This window comes from Callionymus lyra, chromosome 7 (genome assembly GCF_982586985.1).
Source record: "Callionymus lyra chromosome 7, fCalLyr1.hap1.1, whole genome shotgun sequence".
Lineage (NCBI taxonomy): Eukaryota > Metazoa > Chordata > Actinopteri > Syngnathiformes > Callionymidae > Callionymus > Callionymus lyra.
In genome coordinates this window covers 12,594,016-12,608,047 of record NC_141824.1, presented here as the reverse complement: position 1 = coordinate 12,608,047, position 14,032 = coordinate 12,594,016, and the positions used below count along the sequence as shown (strand labels likewise).

The 14,032-nt window shown below is 31.7% G+C and overlaps 2 protein-coding genes across 2 annotated transcripts in view; both read right to left on the bottom strand.

The window, feature by feature from the left end:
* The window catches only part of LOC148075087 (RNA-binding protein Musashi homolog 2-like), a 35,977-nt gene extending 27,431 nt beyond the window's left edge, over positions 1-8,546 (bottom strand). The window contains exons 1-5 of the mRNA XM_087796228.1: positions 8,465-8,546; positions 6,514-6,554; positions 5,517-5,598; positions 5,177-5,261; positions 4,248-4,289 (exon numbers count right to left, since the gene is read on the bottom strand). Coding sequence (XP_087652354.1) covers positions 4,248-4,289; positions 5,177-5,261; positions 5,517-5,598; positions 6,514-6,554; positions 8,465-8,523 — 309 coding nt within the window. The 5' untranslated portion in view covers positions 8,524-8,546. The remainder of the gene's footprint in view (positions 1-4,247; positions 4,290-5,176; positions 5,262-5,516; positions 5,599-6,513; positions 6,555-8,464) is intronic.
* A 1,523-nt stretch (positions 8,547-10,069) lies between these two features.
* Positions 10,070-13,396, bottom strand: ift20 (intraflagellar transport 20 homolog (Chlamydomonas)). The gene is made up of 5 exons (XM_087796230.1): positions 13,347-13,396; positions 12,830-12,971; positions 11,446-11,531; positions 10,587-10,690; positions 10,070-10,480 (listed from the first exon to the last, which is right to left on the bottom strand). Exons 2-5 carry the CDS (start codon positions 12,954-12,956, stop codon positions 10,399-10,401), a joined length of 399 nt encoding a protein of 132 aa, XP_087652356.1. The 5' UTR covers positions 12,957-12,971; positions 13,347-13,396; the 3' UTR covers positions 10,070-10,398.
* Positions 13,397-14,032: the final 636 nt, after the last annotated feature.

Genomic DNA, 14,032 nt, shown 5'->3' with positions numbered 1-14,032 from the left:
TTAAGGACGCCCTTGCCATGCACGGTCCACCACGGGCACCGTTGGAGGTGCGACAGGTTTAGGACCAGCAGGAAGACCACAGTCCTGTAATATGTAATTAATATTGAATTTAAAACCATTTTAACTACAATTTCAAACTCTATGTGTAATAAAATCCATTCATTTAAAAAAAAAAAGGATTTTCTTTTTTTTTTGCTCCATTATTTAAAAACAAAAAATTAAACATTTATCATAGAAATTATTAAAATAAAGACAATTTAATGCTTAGAAGAGAAACAACAGTTTTAACAAGTTTAAACATTTTAATGTAAACATTTCTGATCGAACTGATGGAAAGAAAAACAAGATACGTACGAGCGACGGTAGAAATATTATAGCTTTAATGGAATGTAAAGATAAAAGCAATATAAATAATATTATTTTATTTTATTTCTCTCACAGCATCTGAAAATCTTGTAAATGTTTGTTTTACTTTGTAATACAACATAATTATTTTGATGTAAAATTAACATGCACAATTCACTACATTGTTAATTTTTGTGTTACAAGTAAACTTCCGGCCACTAGAGGGAGTTATAGAAACGAAGAAATCCTGCGAGATCTCGGCATTTTAATGTATTTTTAAGCCACATAGTAAAGATTTCTCATCATGAATCATTGTAAAAACAATGTACGACTGAAATACATTTACTTTGACTAAATATATTTGTTGTTTTCTCGAGAAGTTTCTCAATTAAAAAAAATATTTTAAATTCATAGAACTAGTCCAGATGAATGAAGAATATACTCTTGGAATACAGATTAAGAACATGATAGAAATATCACAGGTTGTGTAGTTGGACTGCCTCACAACAAGAAGGTTGCTGGTTCGCTTCCATCATAATCTGTAGGAGTGTGTGTGTGTGTGTGTGTGTGCGACCCTGAAGAGTGAAATAAAAGGGAATATTTGAAAGATATAAAAAAGAACTAAACCCTCCTCAACAACACTGCTGTGTAGCCGCCTCACATATCCTCACATCTCCTCCCATCTGGCCGCTTGTTTCCAGCTCTTAACGTCAGATGGCGACAAGAGAATAAAAAGAAAAGAAGGAGAAAAGAAAACCTAGTCGGACAGAATCGGGGGATTTGATGCAACACAGCTTTGTGTAGCCATTGTTCACATGAGGGTTCATCGAGAGGTTTTTTACGTCTGGTTATTTCTAGAATAAGAACTTGCATAAGAGAATTTTGTTTGAAATTATAAATACTACAAATGCTTCACTAATAACCCTAAATAATTAGGGCAACTAAGTTTGACCTTCAGTTTCGATATATTCGGATCACAATACACTATACTTCGATGCACTGGCGTAATTTTTCGTTACAACTTCAGGGTTCACTGAGTTCTAGTGACATCTTGTGATTGTTCAAATCTCTTTTGGTTGGATTATTAGAACTGATGTCCAAAAAAATTGTCTTTAAAAGTAGCTGGAGTCGACTGCATCCTCTCGTCCTCAGTCATCTTTGGGATCTCGTGAGATTTCATCTTTCCTTTAGTTGCGGAGGACATAAATAAATGCTGCAATTTTAATTGTAACACAAAAATTAACAAATGCCCTGAATATTTGCATGATAATTGTAAATTAAAAAATCGATTTGTTTATTTCTATCTAGCTATCCATCCATCCATCCATCCATCCATCCATCCATCCATCCATCCATCCATCCATAAAACAATTCAATTTTATTTACAATTAACATGTAAATATTCACTGCATTTTTATATAAATATATTCATATATACAGTATATACTGTATATATATATATATATATATATTAAAAAATATATATATACTGTATATATATATATATATAGTTTGTACAGTGCTGTTGAATATAGATATAGTATGGTTGGGAGAAAATAAATCTATATACATCGGAGTATTGTTTTGTTTTTTCGCATGCAAAAATCAACTCTCAAACCTTTGATACATAAGTTAAATAAATAAAAATACTCTTGTTCTCTTTCAGAATACATAAAATATTGTTGTTAATTTTCAGGGTCAATGACAGGAGTGACAAGGTAAAAGTACAGTGTGTGTTTTTGTGTATTTGCTTCTCGCCCTTTCATTTGTTTATCACATCCTCGGGACGTTCAAGGCACAAAAATAACGACGTCCTTTAATAAAGGACACGTATCTGGCGGGACTTTAACTGCCATTCGTCCAGTGAGGCCTGAGAATAAAGACAAGGACGTTTGTTTGGACAATTAGCCTCGTTCAACTCTCATGGAAGATTATTTGATAAAGGACTCAAACTGGTTGTTAATGCAAAAAAGTAACAGTGAAATCTGAATATTTAGTGGTTAAATTTAAAATTTAAAATGTTACATTCTTTATTTCATTTAAATACCATTTTAAAGCATTAAATTATTTTCTGAATTGGAATAGTTTCTATATTAAAAAGGTGTCATTTGATTTTATTGAATATTGAAGAATGAAACGTTTTTATATATTAAAGAGAATCTTTTTTTTAATCATTTTATTTAAAAATGTCAAACTTTCAACATAAATTAAAACAAAAATACACAAAGAGTTTGCTATAGAATTTTTGAAAATACATTTTCTAAAATCAGTATTCTTTACGTTTTCTGGCTTTTAATTTCAATATAAATGTCGTCGCTATCATACCAACTTTTTTTTAATTCAGTTTAAAAATGCTAAAAACCTTTTTTAATTCAATGTAGAAAATAAAAAGACTTATTGGAAGTAGAATATCAAACTGTTTTACTTAATTCTTTACAACAAAAAAAAACAAATTCAACTTAAATAAATGTAATGGTTTAAAAAACGTTCAACATTTCAATGTTGAATTCACTCAGTTTTCTGATGGCGATGAATAAAAAATAAAATGAGTTCCTTACGTATTTATTCATTCGTTCAATCCTTTGCTGGATGAATTTTCCGATCTCTGAAGAGTAAATAACATAATGCGAGCTCAGGCGGTTCGTTGATGTGGTTTGTGTACGTTAAGTGACTGCGGGGGTGCGAGTGCAGGTCGTGGACGAGGATGATGTGCGTCAACGTGTCGGTCTCTAGTGTGTTTGTGTGTGTGTGTGTGTGTGTGTGTGTGTGTGTGTGATGAAGTGTCTCTACCTGTGCTCACGCCGACACCCACGAGCCCAAAAAACAAATGTCTTTGTGGTATCCTTTGTGTTATCTTCAAGGTGATCAACCTCCCTGGCTTCCATAAATACATATGCAGTGGTGGAGGTCGTTCACCTTGACCCTGAGATAGCACAAGGGATACCACAAACACATTTGTTTTTGGGCCTTTGGATCAACTTGACCCTGCGATAACACAAGGGATAAGGGTTCTGAGTTCAGTATTCTCTCCAAGTGTGTTTGGAACAACCTAGGGTGCTGGGAACCGCATAGGAGTTTAAGAAAATATCGATACACAAAAATTAGATTTTTGTACCAATTTTCAAAAGCCCTGTATAATTTTTAATTTTTTTTCAATCTAAATGCTAAAAATCACGCTATTAGAACATTTTTTATGTTGCAATTAAACTTTGAGCCACTAGATGGAAGCATTCATGACGCCCCCCAAAGTTAAAGGAACAATGGAATCCCGGGCGATGACTGACGACGAGAGGATACAGTGACTCCAGCAGCGTTTTAAAGCTGATGTTTGGACATATTTTTGGTTTTTAAAACAGACTAAATCAGTAACGACTTCGTCAAGAGTCATGTGGTCTTAAATTCTGCAACACCAGAGTCAAGTACTCGACAATACTACACATATATACTTATTACTACAGTATCACTTTATATTGTATTGTTGACCCTGTACTTATACTCACTCCCAGTAACGCATCTCAGCTGCCAGGTTGTGTCTGATGCGTGTAAATCAGGAACATTTTTTAAAAGAAAGTTGATTTTCTCCAGACTCTCCAGACTCTTTTGAGTTCTATTCCCTTCTCTGTGATTCTGGCTCCTGGTCGGCCAGTGATCCCTCACTTGTGAAAACACTGAGTCTAAATTTAGCAGCAGATTCATCATGCAGCAGGAAAGGACAGAAGAGAAACTTCACTTCCTGCTCAAACTCCATGAGTCGGCAAGTGTGATGTAGAAGATGGTGTTTGTTGTATTGATGATCTCGGATCAACAGGATGAGTTTTAACGACTTATTTTTGACGCTGATCATCAAATGCAAAATTTAACCAGTGACTAATAGATTTTCAACAAACGACAACAGATCTTACCTTGAGCTGAGCTCGTCTGGGAAAAGCAACTTTTGGATCAATCTGTTGGAGGAAGATATGGTTCTGATGAAACACTTGACAATTGTTGGATCAAAGAATAGAATTGTTTGATTATAGTTTAAAATTGTTGGATTATAGTTGAAAATTGTTTGATTATAGTTAAAAATTGTTTGATAAAGTTAAAAAATTGTTGGATTAAAGTTAGAAAATTGTTTGATTATAGTTAAAAATTGTTTGATAAAGTTAAAAAATTGTTGGATTAAAGTTAGAAAATTGTTTGATTATAGTTGAAAATTGTTTGATTAAAGTTGAAAATTGTTTGATTATAGTTGAAAATTGTTTGATTATAGTTGAAAATTGTTTGATTATAGTTGAAAATTGTTTGATTAAAGTTGAAAATTGTTTGATTATAGTTGAAAATTGTTTGATTATAGTTGAAAATTGTTTGATTATAGTTGAAAATTGTTTGATTAAAGTTGAAAATTGTTTGATTATAGTTGAAAATTGTTTGATTATAGTTAAAAATTGTTGGATTATAGTTGAAAATTGTTTGATTAAAGTTGAAAATTGTTTGATTATAGTTGAAAATTGTTTGATTATCGTTTAAAATTGTTTGATTATAGTTGAAAATTGTTTGATTATAGTTGAAAATTGTTAGATTAAAGTTAGAAAATTGTTTGATTATAGTTGAAAATTGTTAGATTAAAGTTAGAAAATTGTTTGATTATAGTTGAAAATTGTTTGATTATAGATACAAATTGTTTGATTAAAGTTAAAAATTGTTGGATTACAGTTGAAAATTGTTTGATTATAGTGGAAAATTGTTTGATTATAGTTGAAAATTGTTTGATTATAGTGGAAAATTGTTTGATTACAGTTGAAAATAGTTTAACAGTTAAAAAGGTGGTATTATTACAACATGTACTTACTGTTTTACAGTCCAACTCGTGGTGAGGCTGAGCTAAGACTTTATAAACACTGGCAGAATCCATGAACGTGATGAAGCCGAAGCCCCTGAAGACAAAAATAAAATAAATGCAAAATAATGATTCTAAGAAAGACGAACAAAAAAGATTAACTTGTCATCATATTATTATATAATAATAAAATAGTGTTAGAATGGTTGTGTGTAAATTATAATAAATAATATTTAAAGCCTTTTTCTGGGTAACTACTTAAATATGTGTACTTTGTTTATCAAAAACAACAAGTGGAAAATCATTTTAACAAAACATTTCCTCCTACACATCGTCTGGAACAAGTCCTTACCTTGAGCGCTTGGTTGTTGGGTCTTTCATCACCATACATTCTTGGACTTCCCCAAAAGCGTTGAAATAATCTCGAAGGCCGTCTGTGAAGGAAAGAGTTTCACGTTAAGTCTACGTTGATAACGTGAACAAAAGACCAACTTATCTCAGAGTAGAGGTTACAAAATGTTACTTTCGTCTTGCTCAAGGGCACAAGAGACTCACACACACGTGCTCACAAACACAAGAGACTCACACACACGTGCTCACAAGCAAAACAGACACACACTTATACACATACACACAAACACACACATAAACACACACGCACAAACACAACAGACACACACAAAAACACGCACAAACACACACTTAAACATAAACAAACACAAACATACACACACAAAAACAACAAACACACGCAAACATGCATATACACACACATGCACAGACACACAAACACAAAATACACACGCAGATACACACACAAACATACAGGCACATGCAGACACACACAAACCCACACGAAAATCCACACACACGCTTAAACACACACATAAACAGAAAAACACACGCAGATACACATAAAAACACACACAAAAACACTCACACACAAACAAACACACACAAACACACACATGAAAACACACAAGCATCAAACACATACATACACACTCAGATGCACACACTCACACACAGACAAACAAACACAAACTCACACACATACACGTACACAAACACACGCACTCACACGTAGACAAACAAACACACACTCACACACATTGACAAACAAACACACACTCACACACATACACAAACACAAACGCATGCACTCACACGTAGACAAACAAACACACACTCACACACATTGACAAACGCATGCACACAAACACACACACTCATACATAGACAAACAAACACACACATACTCACACATAGACAAACAAAAACACACGTACACAAACACACACTCACACACATACACAAACACAGAAACACACAGGTTGATGATCCATTACCTGGTGAAGTTTGCCAACTAAGTCCTCCGATAAACATTTTCCTGACAACAACCAACAGTGTTAGTAGTTTTAATAATTCATATCTAATTAAAATGATGTATATATTTAAAAACAACATATATAATTATAGTGATGTATACATTTAAAAACACATAATTTACAAATTCATTATAGTAATGTATACATTTAAAAACAACATATATACTGTAATTATAGTGATGTATACATTTAAAAACACATATATAATTACAGTGAAGTATGTATTTAAAAACACATATATAATTATAGTGATGTATGTATTTATAAACAAGATACATAATTATAGTGATGTATGTATTTAAAAACACATATATAATTATAGTGATGTATGTATTTAAAAACAACATATATAATTACAGTGATGTATGTATTTAAAAACACATATATAATTATAGTGATGTATGTATTTAAAAACAACATATATAATTACAGTGAAGTATGTATTTAAAAACACATATATAATTATAGTGATGTATGTATTTATAAACAACATATATAATTATAGTGATGTATGTATTTATAAACAACATATATAATTATAGTGATGTATACATTTAAAAACAACATATATAATTATAGTGATGTATGTATTTAAAAACAACATACATAATTATAGTGATGTATACATTAAAAACAACATACATAATTATAGTGATGTATACATTAAAAAACAACATATATAATTACAGTGAAGTATGTATTTAAAAACACATATATAATTATAGTGATGTATGTATTTATAAACAAGATACATAATTATAGTGATGTATGTATTTAAAAACACATATATAATTATAGTGATGTATGTATTTAAAAACAACATATATAATTACAGTGATGTATGTATTTAAAAACACATATATAATTATAGTGATGTATGTATTTAAAAACAACATATATAATTACAGTGAAGTATGTATTTAAAAACACATATATAATTATAGTGATGTATGTATTTATAAACAACATATATAATTATAGTGATGTATGTATTTATAAACAACATATATAATTATAGTGATGTATACATTTAAAAACAACATATATAATTATAGTGATGTATGTATTTAAAAACAACATACATAATTATAGTGATGTATACATTAAAAACAACATACATAATTATAGTGATGTATACATTAAAAAACAACATATATAATTACAGTGATGTATGTATTTAAAAACAACATATATAATTATAGTGATGTATGTATTTAAAAACACATATATAATTACAGTGATGTATGTGTTTAAAAACACATATATAACTATAGTGATGTATGTATTTAAAAACAACATATATAATTATAGTGATGTATGTATTTAAACACAACATATATAATAATAGTGATGTATGTATTTAAAAACACATATATAATTATAGTGATGCATGCATTTAAAAACAACATACATAATTATAGTGATGTATACATTTAAAAACAACATATATAATTATAGTGATGCATGCATTTAAAAACAACATACATAATTATAGTGATGTATACATTTAAAAACAACATATATAATTATAGTGATGCATGCATTTAAAAACAACATATATAATTATAGTGATGCATGCATTTAAAAACAACATACATAATTATAGTGATGTATACATTTAAAAACAACATATATAATTATAGTGATGCATGCATTTAAAAACAACATACATAATTATAGTGATGTATACATTAAAAAACGACATATATAATTATAGTGATGTATACATTAAAAAACAACATATATAATTACAGTGATGTATGTATTTAAAAACACATATATAATTATACTGATGTATGTATTTAAGAACAACATCCTCCATAACAAACATCATTGTGATTTTCTCTTGATATTGCAGGTGAAGAAGAAGCAGCAAAGATGTCAAAGTCACTTTGACTCAAACATGTCGTACCTCGGGTCACGCTGTGGATCACAAGGACTCTCCGTCAGTCGGCTCTCCTGCTCCTCCATGTTGCGAGTCACAGGCGTGTGTGTTCGCGGGAGAACGACGACTTCAGCTCCACACGCCTGGTTCTGCTCGTCCTCCTCCCCCGTCCACACTGATGATAGTCCCGCCCCCTGTGTCCTGTCACGCCGGGTCTGGAGCTTCACTTCACGTCCTTCACGCAGCAGCATCTGGAGGAGCTGAAGGGGGCGCTAACAGTTCTACTGTGATACTGTAGTAACAAGTATATATGTGTAGTATTGTCGAGTACTTGACTCTGGTGTTGTAGAATTTACAGACCACATGACTCTTGACGAAGTCGTAACTACTTTCATTTGTTTTTTGACCAAAATATGTCCAAACATCAGCTTTAAAAGCTGCTGGAGTCAATGTATCCTCTTGTCCCCAGTCATCGCCGGGATCTTGTTTCTTTAGCCGCAGGGTACGTAATGACTGCCGCGATCTAGTGGCGGGATGTTTAATTGCAACACAAAAAATGAACAAATGCCGTGATAATTTGCACGTTTGTTGTATATTTAAAAAATCGAATTTTTATATATTACACAAATGATTTAATATTAATAATTAATATAGATCTATAATTAAAATAAAATATTCAAAAGCCAAATTAATTAAATAAGGATATGCAAATATGTATCTATTGAAATACAAACCATAAAACAACTATGAAATATATAAATTATAATTTGAATACCAAAAAAATTAAAAATAGTAATCGTGACATTCTATAATTATTAAATATTCTATATATAATATCATTATTAATATCGATACAGTATTGTGAAAAAAATGATCGCAATATTTTAAGTATTACTATAGACTTGCTGAAAACTAAAGTACTGCTTGTATGTATGTATAAATAGAAGAATGTTATGATGAACACACACGTTATTGAAATTTAAACCACGAAGAAAAAAAAGAATCTAATCATTCAAATCCATTAAAGTACATTTCAAATTGTAATTTTCTTAAACAAAATCAATAGGGCTGTTGAATATTGATACAGTATTGTGAAAAAAAATACTTGTATTAAAATGTACTGATATTTTCTTGCAACACTTGTATTATATAAAAACATATATTTTTAGTTTTTACCCCTTGTGTTGTATCTGGGTCAAGGTGACCCGAAGGCCCGAAAACAAATAGGTTTGTGGTATGCCTTGTGTTGTCTCAAGGTCAAGGTGACCCAAAGGCCTGAAAACAAATGTGTTTGTGGTATCCCTTGTGTTGTCTTTGGCTTCCAGAAATAAAAATACAGTGGTGGAGGTCGTTGACCTTGACCCGGAGACAGCACAAGGGATACCACAAACACATTTGTCTTCGGGCCTCAGCGTCACCTTGACCCTGAGACAACACGAGGGATACCAAAAACACATGCCGTGTCATTGGAAAGAATATTTATTATTTTGTTTATTTTTCTCAAAACTCATGGTGTTTCCTGCTATAATATATCTCTTAAAAAATGTCTTGTTGCGTTTTTAATTTTGACAAATGTGTATTTATTTAACAGTTTTGTATTTTAAATGAAAAAAATGTCACTAGATTCAGGAATGAATTGTACAACATGTATTTATTCAAGTATTGCCCTTGTATTCTTCAAACATGTGTCAAACATGGATAATGTGGACGAACGACTCATAAACGAGGACATAATTATTGATAACAAACATGCAGCATGCAGAGGATTTTCTTATCTATACAAATAAAATCACTTCCACACGAGTAATTACGGTGTAGAAATTGTATAAATAATATCCATAAATATTGGTCCCGGACACTGTGTGTCAAAGGAATGTCAAGAAAGTGAAGCGAAGGATGATGGAGGAGAAGAAGGAGGAGGAGGAGGAGGAGAGGCACTGAGGCAGTGGAGACGTCCTTCGTCATTTCTGTAGAATGAACTGGTCGATGAACTCGTTCTGTTCCGACTCCACTTTGGACAAAGCTTCGTACTCGATCCGATATCTGATGACAAAATCAATTCAACAATTAAATAAAAACATTTGGAAAAAAAAAATCTATATAGCCCTTAAACATAATAATAATTGGGAAGTTTTGGGTTCATATTCACCTTTCTAGCTGCATCTTCTTCTCTGCTATAAGCGCTCGCAGCTGCTGCTGTTGAGACTCTCTCTGCTTGGCCACAGACTTCAGCAGGTTTCTTGCTCCGATGGCCTGAAAATTAAATTAAATAAAAATAAAAAGTTAAACCTGGATCGGCAGTTCAGTTCAGCTTTGTCGACATCGTGTGGTCAAAGTTATGTATTACAACTACATCGTATTTTCTCTTGCAAACGTAAAAATAAAGTTCAACTAATTTTCATTTATTGAAACTAAAAAACATACACATGTAAACTCTTCAGTTGCATAAAAAAAAAATCGGTGACGTTTATAAACTTAATCCTGATCAATAATTTGTCCTGCAGCTGGTGGTGAATATTTGTTGGCATTATATTGACATATTCAAGCGTCACAAGAAAGTAAAACATCAGGAGCTGAATTAACGCGACAGAATCACTTTGTCCGTAAATACATCAACTCAGAAGGTGGCTGGTACACTGTGATACTGTAGTAACAAGTATATCTTTGTAGTATTGTCAAGTACTTAACTCTGGTGTTGCAGAATTTACAGACCACATGACTCTTGACGAAGTCGTAACTGCTTTCGTTTGTTTTGAAACCTAAAATATTTCCAAAGATCAGCTTTAAAATCTGCTAGAGTCAAATGTATCCTCTCGTCCTCAGTCGCCACAACAACAACACTTTAGCTTTTATAAAAAATAAAGTCAAAGCTTTTCTGCTTCTACTTTCTTATGTGGCCCTTATAATGTAAAAAGTAGAAAAATCTGTTTAGACTTTTTTTTCTTACAGTTAACAATTGTATTTTTTTCTTTATTTTATATTTTGATGTAAAAAAAAGAAAGTCTCACCTTTAATTTCTCCGTCTCGGTCTCTTTGGCAAGTTCGTCCACCAGCTCAATGAGTCCTCCCACTATTTTCTGGAAATGTCCAATTTCTGCAAAACAAAAGTTTTCATCATATCATGAACTCTCTTCAAAGTAGTAAATATCGTTCCATCGTTTCTTTTTTTAACCTTTTCTTTAGTGAAAGAAGGAATGAAATCTATTTTTTAAATGTGTAATTATTTTTACAAATAAAAGAATGGAATATAAATAAAACTAAAACCGAATTAAGAGAAAAGAGTTGAGTTCCAAAAAGGAGAAGCAAGAAGTAAAAACACTTTTTAAAATATTTCTTTTACCCTTTTCACTCATTCTTTAGTTTCGTACATGAATATACAGAGCAGATCTTCATATAAATATATCATATATAGATGAATATATACACTATTATTATTATCCCTGTAAATACACACCATATACTAACTTAACTACAATACAAACATCAACACTATCCTTTTTCTAGTTTCTTCCTCATCCTCAGTTATCACGCTTCCTCTTCCATATACTTTTATATACAATACATTTTATTTTGTACCTTTTTTTAGACACTTAATATTTGTACTTTCTTTTATTTGCCTCCATAAGTAAAATGTATCGACGACAATCTGGAGATGACACAACTCACAAGGCCAACGATACGATAGATTCTGATACTGTAGTAAGGAGTATATACGAGTAGTATTGTCGAGTACTTGACTCTGGTGTTTTAGTTTCATCATCTCTGGGATCTCACAGGATTTCATTGTTCTTCGGAGGACCTAACGACTGCTGACATCAAATTTAAATTTGCAACACAAAAACTGAACTACTGGCGTGAATATTTGCATTTAGATTGTAGCATTAAAAAAAATTGATACAGGGCTTTTGAATATTGATAAAGCTTTAAAAGGTGATGGAATCCACCGTATCCTCTAGTCCTCAGTCATCGAGTGATTTCTTGTGTTTATTAGCCAGAAGTTTAATTTCCAATCAGAAAAAGGAACAAACCGCTCGAATATTTGTATTTTAATTGTAAATAAAACGTTGATTTTTTTTGATTTTACACACATTTAATTGAAATGTCAAACCATAAAGTAACAATAATACAAATAAAATGTAATTTGAAGCCACACCTTTCAATTTTTGTCTTAGATTATATCCAACATTCCCTGAATGTTTCTTGGTAATTTATTATTTCTTGCTTTGTACATTATTTGCACCGTTTGTAGTTTAACCAGATCCATACTTTTTTTTAAATTATTTATAAATGATGAGTAAATATTCATTCAATTTTTCTAGTATTTGTTCAAATATTTGTGCCTCACAACATAAACCATGAGATCAAGATAGTGATAAGATCAAGTTCACCTACTGTCCACAAACTCCTTGCACTCCTCCTTCAGCTCGGAGGTCTTCTGACTGACCTCCGGGTCCAGAGCCCGCAGCTTGTTGACCTCGTCAAAGTAAAAACCCGCTTCTGCTAAACGCTCGTCCGCCATGACAGCGACGCCGAGCTGGAACGACAGGAAGAGACAAACTTGTTTATAAACGACAAACATCAAAACAGTCACGAGAGATGGAGGAAAAAAAATGTAAATATTGGCTTAGTGATCCATTTATTTTCTGTTACGGCGTTTGTAGCCATTAATACGATTCGAATCATAATCAAAATTCCTAACAATATTAATTTATAGATAACATTATATTTCCGTGGAGCAACATATGCTTCGTGGCAGTCTCGCTGCAGTTACCATAGCTACCGTAAATAAAAAGTTGCTGCTTCCCTGATAAAACCACAAACACTTGCAGGTTTCCATGATCGAAAGATGGCTTTCGCAAGTATAGATCCTCATAGTTTAAAAAAAATGAGATTAATCGTGTTAACTTACGAGGTAGTCAGAGAGACCCGGGAGCCTGTTGTCACTCCACGGACGCCATTTTGGATCCACACTTCCGGTTCGGCGTCGCTGTCAAAATAAAATGTGAGAAGCGACAACCACGCTTAATCATGTTTATTTATTCATTTATTTGTATTTAGTTTTTAAACCTCCTTATACTTTTCATTAGTTCTCTGTCTCAGAATTATGTTGCAATTGTTGATTTCCGGTTTGCCATTAAAAAAAAAACTTTATCTGCTACTACTACTAGAACCGTTATAATTGTACAACCTAAAAGAAGAAGACAACTTAATTTTAATATTCATGTTGAAATAAATAGTAATAGGGAATTAAAGTAAAAGTTAATTTAAGTTATTAATATTTAACTTTCACTATTTTGCAGTTAAATATAATCTAAATTAATATAAATGTATATGTAAATGTATTTTTTGTTGCTTCCCTTTTCACTCACTTGTTATTCCTAGACCTGTATTAAATTTGACTGGGGAATTCTAAAAGTTTATTTTAGAATTATATGACGTAAATGTACTGCTGTCAGTGTGTTGCACAGCACGAACCCCACAATAACAAACATAATGCTTCACAATGTCCTTGACAGAATATGTTACTAGGATAAAAACTATGCATGTTATTAACTGCAAAAGGGAAGGATTATAAGATATAACGGAGCTAAGCCA

Excerpts from the sequence above, each read along its gene's own strand:
- ift20 (XM_087796230.1), bottom strand. The coding sequence starts at position 12,956 with ATGGCGGACGAGCGTTTAGCAGAAGCGGGTTTTTACTTTGACGAGGTC. Across the intron at positions 11,532-12,829 it reads GTGCAAGGAGTTTGTGGACA|AAATTGGACATTTCCAGAAA; the intron begins GTAGGTGAACTT and ends TTTGTTTTGCAG. Across the intron at positions 10,691-11,445 it reads CCGAGACGGAGAAATTAAAG|GCCATCGGAGCAAGAAACCT; the intron begins GTGAGACTTTCT and ends TTTAATTTTCAG.